This window comes from Engystomops pustulosus, chromosome 8, assembly GCF_040894005.1.
Source record: "Engystomops pustulosus chromosome 8, aEngPut4.maternal, whole genome shotgun sequence".
In the NCBI taxonomy this organism is placed as follows: domain Eukaryota; kingdom Metazoa; phylum Chordata; class Amphibia; order Anura; family Leptodactylidae; genus Engystomops; species Engystomops pustulosus.
The window spans coordinates 25,201,818-25,219,347 of record NC_092418.1 but is presented as its reverse complement, the minus strand read 5'-3'; the positions used below and the strand labels follow the sequence as shown (position 1 = coordinate 25,219,347).

Here is a 17,530-nt window from a genome sequence, read left to right as displayed (position 1 = left end):
TCTAATTTATCTTCTTAGAGACAAAAGTCAGTATGTCACTGTGATGTGCACCTCAGAGGAAAGGTCCTGCTCCCCAGCGGCTCTCCATGTTGTAGCATAGGCTGCGGCTTCTCTCCTGCATTTCCCCAGCAAGCCTTGTATGATACGTGTCGGAAACTCATGTATAATACAGGGTTCAATCCGGATAACATCAGAAATGAATGCTGCAGCTTTCCATTTCAGGTGATTTAAACTACATAAGCAATGGAAGAAAGCAGCGGGAACAGACAGCAGGAGATGTGGTCGAAAAAGAAGAGATTATGGAACCAGGATGAGATGTATTATTACCACTTTGCAGATCATGGTGGTAAGAACTTCGCATCAATTTCTCAAGATCACATATCCGGAATGACAAAACGACAGACCGGCTGGTGGAGATGTAATTAGACACACTAACAAAACGTGCACCCAAATATAGAGTCTTATAAGAGCGGCTGACTTAAAACTTAATCGCCACTACAGTATCTTCCATTTAACACATTTAAACCTGAATACCATTACAAAAACACAAGGATTTGGGTAAATGTTCATACTGGCGCCTGTGAAGTCATTCAGCAAAGCTGGGGCATCCCCGCATCACTGCGCAAGGACAATGAAGGAGGACTACGTTGGCTTCACTGATGCAAAATGCAGACCCCATGAGCACCAGAGATGCGGCTCATGTGAACCATCTCTGGATAACTATACATTTTTGTTTTATTTTATTACAGACGAAATAGGGGGATCAGGTCTACATGGACCTATGGCTGGTTTAGTGTCCTAAATCCCTCTGACGAGCCCATTTTAAAAATTCAATCACTATTCCAACAGATCTGAAATGACTGATAGATACATCTTGTCCCAAGGTGGGGCAGATACCTTGCTTACTATTCTGTAAATGCATTGACTCAACTAAGACACTTGTAACCCACTGAAAGGATAGATACTAAAGAATTGGACCCACAACGATTTATTAACTACCCTCTAATTATTGTACCAAATACTTGACAGGTGTCAGACACTTGCCTAAGCAAGTGAATTGGCTGGTGTGCAGCAACATCCGTCCATGTCGGGTTAGTGTCTGGAAAAACCCTTGAAGAGTAATAAAAAATGATTGCTTAATCTTTAAGAATGTTGAAATATCAAAAAAAAAAAAAAAGTTTTCGATATATACCAGTGATCACTGTGATCAACAGAGCACTCAATAAGGAAAGACGTTCAGTTTTTTTGGAAGTTTACATGTCGGCTTTACTATATAGACTGGGACACTGTCGGCAGGGCAATCTCATTTGTAAGGGAGGCCATAGGCAGCAGCATGATTATTTCCATGGAATGATATCCACAATACATCCAACGAGTGACTGGCACTGATGAGCCAAGACGGCTGAACAGTGAAGAGCTTAGACATTTATATTTCCAAGAAATGTCTAAATTTCTTACAGCATGTGATTCTGAAAAGGCGGCAGCAATCCCATGCCTAGCTGTTCCTAAAACGATCAATCTCCTTTGCAGAAGGAGAAGGATTTATTCTTTAAAGTTTGTACATTTCCATTGTAAATGTGGTGTTACTCAGGGCATGAAGCAGTTGCAGGAAGGAGTCGGTGTGGGTTTATTAGGCACATTCTCTCGGTGCCTCTATAGGGCATACTGTATTTTGTCGCTTTTACGGCTCTTATTCATTCTGTCCCCGCTGTGCGAGGTTCTAAAGAAAACTCATAAAGGCTGGATTCTGAATTTTGACAACATCCCGGTGAATATAACTTCACCTCTGCAGAGAAAAGTTATTTGGAAAGAGCACAAAGAGGCATCACAAATAACTGCATACAATAAGCTGTAGAGCGATGGCTCTCGGTGTGATGGAAAGGATGGCTCAGTAGAGTCAACATTGCAGCAAAAATTACAATAGTGCGGATCAAATACAACATAATGTTACACCTCGATAAATCATGACCCCTGTGGAGAACACCAAGATGTGGTTATAGGATACAAAGGGCAGACGTAGAGCGTGACAACTTTTTGATACCTATATGGTTGGTCAGTCTCCAAGTTACCATACACTCTTGGCGTGTTGTTGGCCGGTTTGCCAACTTTCTAATATTTATTGGGCCTCTGACCACCATTGGGATGTAGAATTCTTAAGCTTTAGGCTACATTCATACTGCCGTATGGGGGACGTACATTTGGCCAACGTATATACGGCCTATATACGTCCCCAATAGACGACAATGAGGGCACGGTCCCCTACTGGAGTGGTATGGTGCAGCACATGTGCGGCACCGAATTGCTCCATACCCCATGAAAAGATAGGACACGTCCTACCTTTTCTTGGAATATGGAGCCGTGCGCCATATATCCCTTTAGAGAGGGGGGGTGAGCAGTGTGAATGTGTCCTTATTCTTTTGTAAATCGTATGCGCCTGGCAGTGACAAAGAATTTTACCAAAGTAAAACATACTTTTGAGCTATCCAAAAGATGGAGATGGATATGAGATTGGTTGAGGTCCAAAGCCAAGCACATCAAAAGATCATCCGTTTTCAGAAAATGGGACAGGAAGCCGCTGGCTCCATTCCTTGTGTAGTGGCTGAACTAAGTGTTGCAGCTTACCTACAAATTATATGAATGGGGCAAAATCTCCAGTAAACTGGTTTGACCACTACATAGAAGACAGAGCAGTGTACCTCCTGTCCCATCTGGCATTGAGAAAAGCTTATATGTAGGAGTGCAGGTGCTGTATCTCGACTAAGTGGATTTTAAGTATTTATTTTATGGATATCTTTTTATACTAAAAATACCAAGTAAAAGTAACCAAGCTTCAGATAAACAAGTTCAGTCGATATCAGTGTGGCGAATTTGTCATGGGTTTCTAAGGAGACAACTAAAGAGATATTGATGAGAATGGACAGGCTGGGCAACAGACTCGGAAGCACTGGAGTGAAGGGCGGTAAATCACCAGCATTGCAGAGTGGATTACAACATCCTACTGGGAGGAACACTTTAGAGTTGTGCGTTTTTAAGAATTCATGGTTATAAGGGGGGCAAGGAACATTACACATCTCCGGTATTACACACCAGTAGGTCAATGAACACGCTGTGTGCAAGTGAAAGTGCATGTATGTTCGGTCTTGTTGAGCCGCCATCACGCTGTGTCCTACGCTAGGTTGATTCATATGTAACCAATATGAATAAAACACATATCTTCCAGGCTAGGTTCGGCTTAGACATAGCGTTTCTCCTAGGGTCCTTATTTATTCCATTAAGCTCCTTCAATCACCGGTGAGAGCCTCTGATTCTACAGCCGGGGTCGCAACTTGTTTGGGGGAAGGGAAATGGCAGTGTATCGAAAAAAATATATGTTATGTGTTTGCCTGAGCGTGTTCCGTGGAAATTCTTGGAAATCAAGACAAGCAAAGCTGCAGCTATCTCAGGCTCTGACCCTGCCACGCGTTGCTTGGGACTGAAATTATGCCGTCGACTGGATTACAAATTAGTGACCTGCGCTTGACATTGTTTTCTCTCCCAGTCCTCCTTCTCCACAAGATATTTGCCTCCTCTTCACTAGGATCTTATTATGTCTTGAGTCACAAATACAAGGAAAAAAAAAAAAAAGGCTTCTTTCCATTAGCAATATTGAGCGCAAACTATAGATCTTCCTTACAGAAGAAGGAACAGAGGAAAATTATGCAGCTTCTTGACGAATTATATTGGGATATTTATACACCTTATAGAGGACAATTTTAACAACTGTCCCAAGAAGCCTCGAAAGCAGCTGCCGGCAGGTCTCGTGATCCAAAAAAGAAGGGAAAGAGAGGGAGGAGCAGTGAAAATACCAACCATATAACTGCAAGGGGTAAGGTAGTTCGACTGCAGAAACATCAACATTCATGACGTACCAGTGAATTGTGGGTGTTAGAATACAATGTTGGCATGTTAGGACAGTTCTGTATATGTAAAACGATGAGACATACCTTGAAGAGTAAATTATCGTCCTTATGTTCGGCGTACATGGATGTGAGCCTGTACTGGTTCTCAGTAGTAATGTCTATCCGGTATCCTGTCAGCATGTAGCACACGGTGCGGAACTCGTGGATCTTGGTTTGGAACACTTCCCGGAGTCGCTGGTTCTTCAGTTCTGCGCTCTCTACTTGTTTCTTTAATTCTGTGACAAGAATATGAATACATTTTATAACAAACTATAGAACAGAGCATGAAGTGCAACTATACATTTCCAATAGTCATTAATTCATTAAAATATGAAATATTATATTTTTCATGTTTTATGAGTGATTGTAGCAATGGCCACCGATGCACAACACTCAACATTCACGTAGGGAAGTCGGGAACCTTGGTTTTTGTGACCACTGGTCAGACCACCAGCAATCAGGAACTTCTGCCACGTCTTTTTGACGGTGTGTTAGTGTTATTTGTGGGTAAAACCTTAAAGGGATTTTGGTAACATAGATCCATAAGGTATGTGATCAATGTGAGATCAATTGCAGACCCAGCACATTCAGCTGATTCTAAGACATTTTACTTGAATAAGTGCTCAGTTTAAATTTCCATTTATGACCACGATTGATAAACCACTGGAAACCACTTTTAAAGGTCCCCCAAGTAAGTAAATTTATAGGCAATCATATTATCTTTGTAGGGCCAAACAAGCCAACACAAGTGCCGACAAATGATAAATCTTTCCCTAGGAGACTTATTTTGCCACTTTTTCTGATTTCTTAACCCGATGCTAAAAGTTATCTAGCAGTGGCTCAAAGGCCTTTTACCCATTGGGAACACATGCATGCTTGGCTAAACCCAGTGTATAAGGTAAGTCAGGAGGAATACTTGGTGGGTAAACAAGCATTTAGATGAGTTACTTAAGGTATATGGGTATTTTCATCTTGACTTTAGCAGAAGCTTGATGAATTGTTATAGGGAAAAATTTATTTTTTATTAAATCTTTTAACCAGAATAATCCGTAATAACTCATCATATGGTCCATGAAACTTTAAAATCTGTTGGTAACATGTTGTAGTGAAATATACAACATCTATTTATTATTTCTCCCCATTATGTTATTTCCAAGATATTCCCAGTTTAATCCATATGTTAATTAGGTAGTTGGGGCACAAAGTGTGTGTTCTCCACACCCAGAGCTTTGCTTTTTTTGCCTATACCCCTTCCTTTTCAATTCACCCCATCCTTCTCCTCCTTATCTGACTCCTGCTTATCTGACAAAAAAGTAGTCCAGGCAGGAATGGCCATGCTCTGAGGGCTAAAAACATGCCTGAGTGCACCAAATCATTAGCATATGGATTAAAAGGGAAACATCTCAAATAATGAATAATGCACAGGAATAATAAAGGTGGTTTTGAGATCACTGTGCATTTCTCTACATCATTTGACAGAACTGCATTATCTTTGGAGGTCGTCCTACTGGACCCACCATTCTTCCTGTACATAGAGGCCCTGGAGAGAAGCTACAATGATAGTTTGATTTTACCTTCCTTCTGGCAACTATATTGGTGGCCTCAGGCGGCCGGTACAATTGAAAGATGTGGAAGAACAGGTAGCAATAAGTTACTGTATAAAATTCCATGCTGGCACTTCACGGTAAATAAGTGGATTATGGATGTCGTTTGGGCACTCGGTCTGTAAAAGGTTCGCCATCACTGCTCTACATCATTCACGGTGGCTTGCAGTGCTGGGGTCCGGAGTTCAAGTCCCATTCAACATCTGCAAAGAGTTTGCATGCTCTCTCCGTGTTTGCAAGAGTTTCCTCTGGTTCCTCCGGTTTCCCCCCACACTCCAAAACATACTAGTAGGTTGATTAGATTGTGAGCCCCATGTGGACAGGGACTGATGGCAAAACTCTGTGCAGCGCTGCGTAATCTGTGTGCGCTATATAAATAAAAGAATACAAAATGATTATAACGGACTCCCTTTAGCTTGAATTAATGTCTCCACCTATTATGGAAAACACTAATAACTATTAATATAAAAATATTCACAAAAAGTGAAGTAGTAAAGTGGCATCAAGACAGGATATTTGATGTGTTTTCTTGTGACTTGCCCATGTAAGATCACATCACATGCTATCACTGAGTGTTAATGACATTACTTGGAAAAATCTAGTTCTCATTATCAGGTGATAGAATTGCCTTCATGTATAAAAAAGTAAAAAATTTGTCAAAGTCCGAATTTGACAATCTGCAAATCACATTCCCGGCAGGAGCCTTCAGTGACATCGAGCAGACTGAACAGCAATGGCAGATAATGATATCTGGTCACCTCCACATTACCAGGCAGGAAACCTGCAAGATCCTTATAAAGGACGCTATTCAATGCACGCAACTCCTTCATTTATATCCACAGAGTAAACTTCAACTTATTCAGTTAGACACAATGACACGATGAATCAGCAACTCCAGAACAAACCTCCATGATTCGAGCCTTTAGGCAAGGCTCACACCTCTGCTGGGGGCTTTATTTTGACTCCCATGGAAGGCAGAACTAAAAACCCAATGCTGGCCAAAAGAATCCAGTGTTTTCCAACGTGGTCCATTAGACTCCCATTAGCCTGTGAGTACATTTGGCGTCTGAGAAATATGCAAATAGGTTTTACAGGAAAGAAAACCATGCCTCTCTTAACTACCTTGTAAGGCAGCTCCCTTGACATTAAGCATAGTCAAAAGCCTCTAACCGGTTCCATATGCTGTACTCCTTTTGGAATACATATACAGGCGGTCCCCGGGTTACATACAAGATAGGGTCTGTAGGTTTGTTCTTAAGTTGAGTTTGTATGTAAGTCGGAACTGTATATTTTATCATTGTAATCCCAACCAGAACTTTTTTGGTCTCTGTGACAATTGCATTTTAAAAATGTTGGGTTGTCATAAGAATCAATATTAACACTAAATCTTCATTACAGACACGTGTGATAACTGTTACAGCTGATTATTGTAGCCTAGGACTAAAGTACAATAAATTACCAAAATCCAGAGGTCCGTTTGTAACTAGGGGTCGTATGTAAGTCGAGTGTTCTTAAGTAGGGGACCGCCTGTACAGTGTTGGTTTTAATCCCGCATCCTGTCATTAGGCTTCCTGAAAGTCAAACTTCATGTCATAGACGCTGCCTTAACAAGGTAACTAAAAGAGAGCCGGTTTTCCTTATGCCATCCTGGAAAACTTGTTTGCATATCTTTCCAAAATCCACTAGAGGAACATAATTGGTTATAAGTCTCCACAAGCCTTACAATGTAGCCTTAATTGGCAAAGTGTCCACAAAGAGGACTATAACTTCCTAATTCAATTTGGAGAACATTTAGCCCTCTGGCACTCCTAAGAGGGCCTCCGATGTAGATGTGGATTTAGCCTTAGACTGCCGTTACAAGAGGGTTTGCCAACAAATCTAAACCAATTGAACGCAAGTAAAAGAGGTCCTGCCACCCTCCTTTCCATATAGCCGGGTATCAGGGACAAGACTATGATTATTAGCTCAAAAAATTTAGCCAACATGACACCCAAATTTGTAGGACTCTAGATGGGGAATCACCTTGAGCCTATGTTATCATGTGGAACTACTGCCAATGAGCTTTGCAATATCATTTTTCCCTATTTACTAACCAATTGAGGACATCACAGCTCGCTATAATAAAGTATCCGTCTGGAGATGGAAATTAATCGTTCATTAGACGGATGCTTGTGTCCTTTATTCTCCAGCAGGAATCCCGCAAATCAATCTTGCTGTACAATAGGCAGAACATCAATGACCGTAGATGAGAGTGGTCTCATCGATGCTCTTTAACGATACAGGTATGTAATGCCAACTCCCTGCTGTAAACTAGATGGCGGAGATGCGACACCAGATCCCGGAGATTAGCCGAGACAATGGGAACCAGATTGCAGCACAGATCATGTAGCCTCCAAGGCAGATAAGCCTTGTAAATGGCTACGAATGTACAGAATATGGCCATTTAACGCTCATTCACACAACTGTCCGTGGGGATGTATATGCGGCTGCATATACACCCCCATAGAGGGCAATGGCGGCCCCTCCCTGCAGTAGTTGGCAGCAAATTTAGGAAAGCCCAACTGGGGAAGTGAATAAAGCAATGGTGGACCCCAGAGAAGTACAGAGGACACCTAGTATGTTGACTATCCACGTCCACATTTTGCTTTGTCGAAATAAAACAGCTTTACCGGACGTGGTATTGTGTTTTATTTTCAAAACTACATATGGGTCTTCCGATGGGACCAAACCTCCCGTAAATATGGCCATTTATTTTGTAAGTTCTAATACAACTGTGCAAATTCCTATTTCAGAGCAAACTCGGAGCTGATCAATACAAGTCTACGCTTTACTAACTTCCCAGGGACGTTCTACTGACCACACTAAAGCTGTGTAATCTTAAAACAAAAGAAGGGAATTAAAAGCAAAAGAGTGCCGTAAAACACGACGGCCACCGCGGAAGGGTAAGTAATATTTCACAGCTGTCAGCGACTGGACTGGATTTAATAGATCTCAAACAGCTGACAGCATAAAATTACACTTTTTTAAGGCAGAATAAATGGATAGAAGTAAATAGCTTCTGTTTAGAAATTGGGCAACTACAACCTAAAAACCCATTTATTGGAGGATACATATAGTATGCATGGAGGAGCCAGGCTCATCTTCCAAAGCATCTTAAAGGGAATGGCGTTAACATGCTGCTTGCAGATAGGACACTATGTACAATCTGCTCAGCTCCTCTTGCTCTATAACATGCTGCTTGCAGATAGGACACTATGTACACTCTGCTCAGCTCCTCTTGCTCTATAAAATACTTCCTGCCGATAAGACACAAGGTACAATCTACTCAGCTCTTTCAGCTCTATAACATGATGCCTGTAGATATTACACTATGTAGAATCTGATCAGCTCCTCCTGCTCTATAACATGATGCCTGTAGATATTACACTATGTAGAATCTGATCAGCTCCTCCTGCTCTATAACATGATGCCTGTAGATATTACACTATGTAGAATCTGATCAGCTCCTCCTGCTCTATAACATGCTGCCTGCAGATAGGACTAGGGTTGCACGATGCATTCAAATCTCAGTTACTTGCAATACCGACTGACTTCCACAGATTCTACAGACTCCTTGTATCTGTCTGCAGGGAGGAGACAGATACCCAATAATCCTATTGAGAGAAGTGTGGGGTTAGCGGCAGAGCAGGGACCACCTCATAAGGGAGAAATCATCATCTGTCCATATATGGGTCTCTACATCTCCCAGGGCTCCCCCACACACAAGGTCTCCAATTCAATTAAATACATTTTTGCTCAGCCAAGGATTTGAACCCACAACCTCCACACTCCCCCTGCCATAGAGATACAGGACACAGCTTTTACCCACTGGGCAATGGGCTTACTGACTGTCTATGGGAGGATTCTGTGTAACTAAGAGCTTCACTGTGGCACAGGCTCCATGCACTGGTATGTAGAGATACATCTTCTCAGTTTATTATGGAGATTATTATAATATTTTAAGCATATAATATAGTTCAATTTAATTAATAAAGAAGACAAAAATAAGGGCTCATTCAGACGGGCGTGTCCGCTGCTCATCTGCAAAAAATGCGGACGTGATGTCGGTGATCAGTCCGTATTGTAACCGCACGCCATCCATTTTTTTCACATATGCAAAAAAAGCTGATGGGCGTCTAATCTACTTCTTGCCCTGCCCAGTTGGTTGCCTACCAACAATTGAAGAAATAACACTCTGCATACGGATGTCGTGCATGTGCCGTCCATTTTTTTTTGCGGATCTGTTCTATGGATGTACATGGTTCACATGTGAGCCAAAATAACGCAGGCTGACATTTTTTTCTCACTGTCTGCACATCTGTGAAAAAAACGGACATTACCAGGACAACCTTTACAATACATATACTGCACTGTCACAAAGCACTAAAGCTTCTCCTGGCAAATCACTGGTGACCGTTACTGATCGCATGTGCTTCAATGGAAATGCAAATGCAATCCGTCTGAGCCCCGCCCCCAGATGTTTGCATTACATTTTTAAATGCAATGTAAATGCAAAATGTGACTGCACCCTAAACATTCGAAAAATATTTTTTTTCTTTTCTTCAAAAGTATCCTATCGGTATCGAGTACCGTGACGTGATGCTTTTATGGGTAGCCTATTGCAGCCCTAGATATGACACTATTCACAATCCACTCAGCTCCCCCATCTCTATATTTCACACAATGGAGCAGACTTATCCGGTCCTGTCGCGATCCCCGCGGTGCGTTCTCCGAAGTGGAATCGGGTGTGCCGCGATTCACTAAGGTCGTGCGTCCAATTTCCTTCGTGTGCCGCTTCCCCGCCGAGATCCGGCGGAGTTCACCTTCTTCCCGGTGCATGTGAATGCTTGATCTTGCGACACGTTCGTTTTTAAATTCCACAGTTTGTCCGAAATCGTCGGGTTGTCAGATGGCAGGCCCCCCCCCCTGATTTCTGTCATATGCAAGGTGGCGCCATATGCAAAATGGAAATATTTGGGAAACCTGACACAATCGTGGTCTGCGGACCCTTAGTAAATGAGCCCCAATATATGTGGTTATGCACACCATTCCACTTAACTAAAATAATTTATTACAGGTGGAAGCCATTCCAAAGAAATCTATTCATAAATCTTGTGGAGGAAAAGGTAGTGGCCTTCGGCAATGGGTGATTCAACTCATGTAAAAATGACAATAGATTTGATATCATAGTCATCTATTGGTAAGAAAGGTCTGACAAAATTGAACAAAATATAGCATTAAAAATGGTAGGTTGGTTATTAGTTGTGTTTACAAAAGGACCCGGCCAATTTTCAGGAGAAATAGGAGTCATTGAACTTTTTGGTCGATATTTAATGCAGGTAACTGGTTTAAACTGAGGTTTTCCCAGAATAAACATTGATTACTCATCCTCAGGAGATACTATGTGCAGAAGACAATGTATATTGCGGTTAAACACCTATTGGTTTAACAAACTTTTGATAGGTCAACATTTCGAAAGTTTTGAATGGTGAAGTTCAGTGCCGATCAACGCTCAAGTTAATGCTGGTCCCTTTCATTTCCACTCGACTTTCTTTATTGAGGAGAGAACGTCTGTAGTTGTGGGGGCAGAGGAAGTGTTAGAATGTTGTAATGAGGATTAAGAGGGTTATAGTCTATAGCAGTGGTGGCTAACCTATGGCACGGGTGCCAGAGGTGGCACTCTGAGCCCTCTCAGAGGGCACTCAGGCTGTTGCCCCAGAACAGAATTCACTAGACAGGATTTGAGGGATCCTCCTACAGGCCCAGATAGCCCAAAACGTGAAGCATCTAGGTCTACCTGAGACTGCAAGAAGAGAAGGTGAGGACAGGGTCACATTATCATTGGAGCTATTAAAGCTCCTGCTCTTGGCCCCACAATTTTTCATGTTCAGGGAAGCTCCAATGGCAATCTGAATTTTCCCACGTTCTGACAACGATATTGGTGTCCTCAGGACCCTTGAGCACGGAACAAGAAGATTATAATAATTTAATGCTAGAATTGTCGTGTTGGCACTTTGCAATAAATAAGTGGGTCTGGTTTGCATTTTGCGCACTCAGTCTCTAAAAGGTTCGCCATCACTGGTCTATAGGATTGGGGTACTTGTGGTAAAGGTCTTAAGAAGGATTAAGATATCAATCAATGTCAGACGTAAATGGGCCTTCAGCAGTAGTGTGTCCAGGCTACGTGCTTGAGGCTGAGATGTACAAAAGAGAAAACGAGCAATGGTAAGCCAAGAACTTCTACTTCATTTTCGTGATTGGTGAGATCTCCTGGATATTCCCTATCAAAACATTTACATATAGATACCCTTTACCTTGATTGACATATGTCACTCAGGAACTTAATAAACTGAAGGGGGACTGAGGTACCTGCGATACAATATTCACATGAGTCCTGAGTGAAAACCCCCATCTTTTATAGACACATCTTCTCCTACTCACTCTGCTGTATTGTTAGAGTCTCCAGACGTGAAGAAGTGGTTTTATTCTTCCACTTGGAGACAAGTGTAAGGAGCACTCATTATCTTTTCATTTGTCTGTTACCTTGCTAGTAACAGAATTGATCATTACTGGTCATCAATACATTGACTGCTGGTTTTCATGACCGCTCTGAGAATAGAGTTGTCCTCATTAGACCGCTTCTTTAATTTCAGACTATTGACATGATTAACGTACGTGGGTGTGTGTCTGATCTCGTGTGGGCTTTTACCGGCCCAATGGATACATGTCAAATGTGTACAGGGTACATACGATAATTGAGGATCTGAAGACGTGACACAGAGGAGACAAACATGCAATAAGTATTTACAACACCGTCTCAGAATAGACAAGCTGGTTAGATGGGTTTTTAATGGCATATTAATCAAGTTCTGCCTAAGTATGGTTTACTAGGCTTCATTTATAGACAAACCAATTAGATCACAATATTTGAGACCATATGGTGCCAAATAATATCTGGCCAACTGCTCAAACAAACTTGTTTTTCTAATCAAACACCAGCAAATCGTATCTGCCAGAAGTCTCAAAAGTTGGATTCAAGGTAGCTCTCAGATTAATTTTGTGTCCCGCGCCACTTTAGACGACCCACCGATTCCGGTTTTATGCTATGCATCAATAATAAGGTGATGGTTACAATATTATGTACTGCCTATGATCTACTACAGGAATTCACAACATAATGGGGCACATTTACTTACCTGTCCTGACGCATTCCCCGAAAGTGCATTGTCCGACCTGAATGCACAGTGCGATTCACTAAGATCGTGCGCCCGATATCCTGCATGTGTCGTTTCCCCGCTCAGGTCCGCCGGAGTTCACCTTCTTCTTCCTGGTGCATGTAAGTGCAACGTCTTGCGACACAATTTGAAAGTTAAATGCCGCACTCAGTCCGAATCAGTTGGATCGTCCGATGGCACGTCCCCCAATTTCTGTCGCATCAAAGCCAGTGCAGCTGCAACAGAAACCCATTGTGTGCAACACAATCCCCAGTAATACCTGTCCCAGCGGCGCAAATCCTGAAAACGTCAGAAAATCTGACAAAATTGTGTCCGCCAATGTTTTGTGGCACCTTAGCCTTTAGGAAGACCTTTCACAAGACAGTCTACCAAAGTAAAGATCAGTGGGTACACGAAACATCCATGATATTCTTTTATACCTTGACCAGCCCAGAAACCAGGCGAGACCTCCTACGAGTGCCATATAGTCCACCTTAATAAGATGTAGGGTGCAATATTTCAAATTTACCCTTCCATCTATGCGCAGTTTAGGGAATATTCTGCTACCACTACATTATCTAACAGTGGTGATCTTACAGTGAAACCAAGAGATCCTATGCAAATTCATGTAGATAAAGGTTACAAAATAACTGTATAGTCAGCCCCCAAAGTCATGTGCTACATCATCATTACAGCCCTCTAGTTTTGTGAATGTACTAGACTGCATGATCAGACTACAAAGGGTTAGCTTGTAGTCTGTAACCATAGAGATGCTATAGAGAAAATAAGCTCTTTACGCAAAAAAGTACTGATGACTTACCTACCAGTAATCCCAGTCCTATTCTAGTGCTCCTCGATGGACTCTTATTACTTATCTGCATAGGTTATATGCTGTGGATGTGATGTAACAGGTACAACCCATGGCAGGTAGTATCCATGGCTTGAGAACCAGGATCCAGACACCGGGCAAAGTGTAGACCCTGATTCTCTAGCCATGGATAACCCATTAATACACTCTACTGTTCACCTGCAAAATATCTGGATAAAACTTCTTCCGAGCTGGCGTCAACATAGACAATACACTGTGCCCGTATTCGATGGACAGATTATTTTCCACTGCTACTATGGGAACAATTTTAAGTTGCACAATTGATAGTAACATGCTGACCCGGAGAACCGTCTGATTGCATCGTAGGGTCCGCAGAGCACCTTCACCTTTTACTGGCCCAGAGACAATTATACTTTAAACAATTTCCCATTCCTAACCTTGGCTTTTCCCTAGAGAATGAAAACTCGAGCTTCACGTTCACCTCCGCTATCGACCACAACTACATATTTTATTTTTTTTATATTGATGAATTGATTTTTTTTCTCTTTTCACAAAAACAAAAAAACTACAAAGTGATTGGAAAGGAACAAGATGAACATCACCAGTGAAGGCTAACCCCGAAACATAATATACACGAGGCTTTGCCTCCGGTGCTCTCGCACAGTGTCTGGGTCACTCAGCCCTCGCCCAAGTCACCAATCTTCCTTCTACATGTAATCTTGCAGCAAACAAGCTTGGTCTGCAGCTCCGGCTTCTTGGACACAACAAAGAAATTACAAACTGAATGAATCCAATTTTTGTCTTTTATCTGCTTTAACGTGGACTTCTCTCATCTTTTGCCTAGTATGCACAGGTTAAAAAAAACCACAACAACAACAAAAAAGAAGGTGGTCTTGGAAAATATGAGAATTCAACCAGGAAAAGGTTAGTAGCATTTTAGATTTAAAGGGATATTACAGGGAAATTTGGAAGGATCTTTCACTTCCAACAACAACAATCCAACAACTATATCCGACAACGTTGGTTTTCTCTAATGTCGGGTGGGATGGAAGCGGATCTGACACCTCCCACTTGACAGTATAGAGGCTAACTTTCATTGTTGGCATACCACAAGCAGTGGAGAAACACTTAAATGAAGCCTACAATTCAAAAATGTACATTCTGGCACCTTTACACAGGTCAGGTTGAACCGATATAGGAAGATGGTTTGAATATCTTGCTAATTAGCCTTCGGTGCTTCTGTGTCACGTACCGCGATCCTGCATTAGCATTAGCCCTTTGCGTGCATCATCGTCGCTCCTTTCACTTCGTTTCTCGCTCCCAAAAGCCGGTGACGTCACTAAGCTCTCGGGAAAACGAGCACAGGCGCATCTTCATCTCAGATCGTGCAGTAGCCAGCTTGCAAGGTGGCTGGGTGAACCACCAACGCCAAACCGCCTATAGTATCTTGAGGGTTCATACAGGAGACCTTGGGGGTGAGTTTAGATGAATATAGCTATAGCGATCTGAGATGAAGATGCGCATGCGCTGGTGGTGCCAAGAGCGTGGTGAAGTCATTGGCTCTCGGTATTTCTCGATTTCCGGATGAAAAAAGTGGTTTCTGCGACTATTCAAACCATCTGCATCAGCTCAACCTGACCTGTGTAAAGGTATATGTGGGTCAGAATGTGCATTTCTAAATGGTAGGCTTCCTTTAACCCCTTCCCGACATGTGACATAATAGTATGTCACATGTCGGGTCCCGGTGCATGGAGAGGGCTCGCAGGCCGAGCCCTCTCCATAGCCGGTAAGTCTTTGCTGCATATTGCAGCAAAAGCTTACCGGTAACACCAGCAAATGGTGCCGGCACCAATCGCGGGGGTTTTCCTGCTGATCGCCGCCGGCAGCTTCAAAAAGATGGCTAAAGTACCCTAGGGAGTCTGAAAAATAGTAAAAATAAAAAATAAAAAGTTTAAAAAAATTATAATAAAAAGCTTAAAAATTCAAATCGCCCCCTTTCCCTAGAACTGATATAAATAAACAGTAAAAATCATAAACACATTAGGTATTTGCGCCTCCGAAAATGCCAGATCAAAATATGATAACGGTTTTTCACTGCATTTAACCCCGTAACGGAAAATTGCACCCAAAGTCGAAAATGGCACTTTTTTGCCATTTTATAAAAATTTTAAATTCTATAAAAAGTGATCAAAAGGTCGTACAGTCCTAAAAATGATAACATTGTATACGTCATCAAAATCCGCAAAAAACGGCACCACCCACAGCTCCGTACACCAAAGTATGAAAAAGTTATTAGCGCCAGAAGATGGCAAAATCCCCCCCCAAATTTTTGTACAGGAGGTTTTAACTTTTTTAAATGTATGAAAATATTATAAAACCTATACAAATGTGATTTCCCCGTAATTGTACCGACCCAAAGAATAAACTAGACATGTCATTTGGGGTGCACAGTGAAATCCGTAAAATCCAAGCCCACAAGAATACGGCACAAATGCGGTTTTTTACCAATTTCACTGCATTTGGAATTTTTTTCCCGCTTCCCAGTACATGGCATGGAATATTAAATACCACCATTTTGAAGTGTAATTTGTTACGCAGAAAATAAACCATCACACAGCTCTGTACATGGAAAAATAAAAAAGTTGAAATGAAAACGCAAAAAAGGTTAAAGGTTCACTTAAAGCATTATTTAGATGATAGTACAGCTGCCCCGGGTGGTGTTATGACTATACACACAGTTGCTCATAGTTGTCAAGATCAGTATTTCAGCTAGATAATGCGAATTTAGAAGATGGGAAATAAAGATTGGTATGGATGTTAACAGATATTCAGATTAACATCCTCTAAAGCCATACAAAAAAAAAATACAAATAAATTCAGATGAAGCCACACGATCCATGACCTGTATATAAACAGTAACACCCCCCATCCTGCCCGGGGCATAGGGCTGGGTAATATTGAGATCCGATTCTGTATTATACATGTCTAACCTATTATTCTTTTATTGCAGCACATCGCCAAACTCTATAATTCAATACTCACGTTTGGCGTAGCGTTTCATGCCTCATTGAATATTCCAGAACACTACCCACACTTCTGTGCAACCCTAGGTTATATTTTGTACCGCCAGATGTTTAATTACATGTTGGGACCTAGTGTTTTGGAAGCGGAGAGCGTCTTGCATTATAAGAACCACGGGATGTAAACACACAAATAACAAAATATGGCTGAAAATGTGAGCAAGCTAATGGACCAGATGAGCAAGAATCACGGAAATACTTTTTGGAAAAAACTGAAAAAAACTAAAACTTTTACGATCTTGAGTAAATTTGTCTTCTCCAATTCCTCTCAGGGCAGTATGTGACCCCTAAACTAAGGCCACATGAGATAAATGTTTCGCAGAATGTATGTCGTCCAAGCCGTAACCCGGTGCAAGCATCCAGCCAGGTGTAGGAGAAAGGAGGGGCGATCGCTTCTCCCCCCTCTCCCTCCATAGAATTAAATAACAGCCAGCACAGTAATATGGCAAGGACATGTCATGGTGCAGTGAGAAAGTGCGTGCCGACTCTACTGCAACCGGGTGCCATAGACATCTATAGGGACCGAGATTGGCTGGATCACCATCCCCATTAGGTTTGTGTTTGTGAGGCCTAAAAATGTTATCCCTTAGGAAAACTCATTGCCCAATCAAATTATATTTGGGCAGATTCATGGTGCGCTGCACTCAGGAACTGTGCATCACTGCAACTTAAACATGCTGAATGCCCACACCGTAAAATACAGGACAGGTCCTTTTCCTGACCATCTTTGGGGACCAGGACATCAGCGGGGTGAGCGGTACTTACCTGATGTCATACGGGCTGCAAGCCACAGCCACTTCCTCGTGGACCTCAAGTCAAAACCAGA

At 42.0% G+C, this 17,530-nt stretch overlaps 1 protein-coding gene across 6 annotated transcripts in view; it reads right to left on the bottom strand.

Annotated features, from left to right (window-relative positions):
• The window catches only part of MAD1L1 (mitotic arrest deficient 1 like 1), a 438,339-nt gene that overhangs the window by 94,207 nt on the left and 326,602 nt on the right, over positions 1–17,530 (bottom strand). For all 6 annotated transcript variants that reach the window (XM_072120358.1, XM_072120362.1, XM_072120360.1 and 3 more), the window contains one exon: positions 3,984–4,174. In XM_072120358.1, coding sequence (XP_071976459.1) covers positions 3,984–4,174 — 191 coding nt within the window. The remainder of the gene's footprint in view (positions 1–3,983; positions 4,175–17,530) is intronic.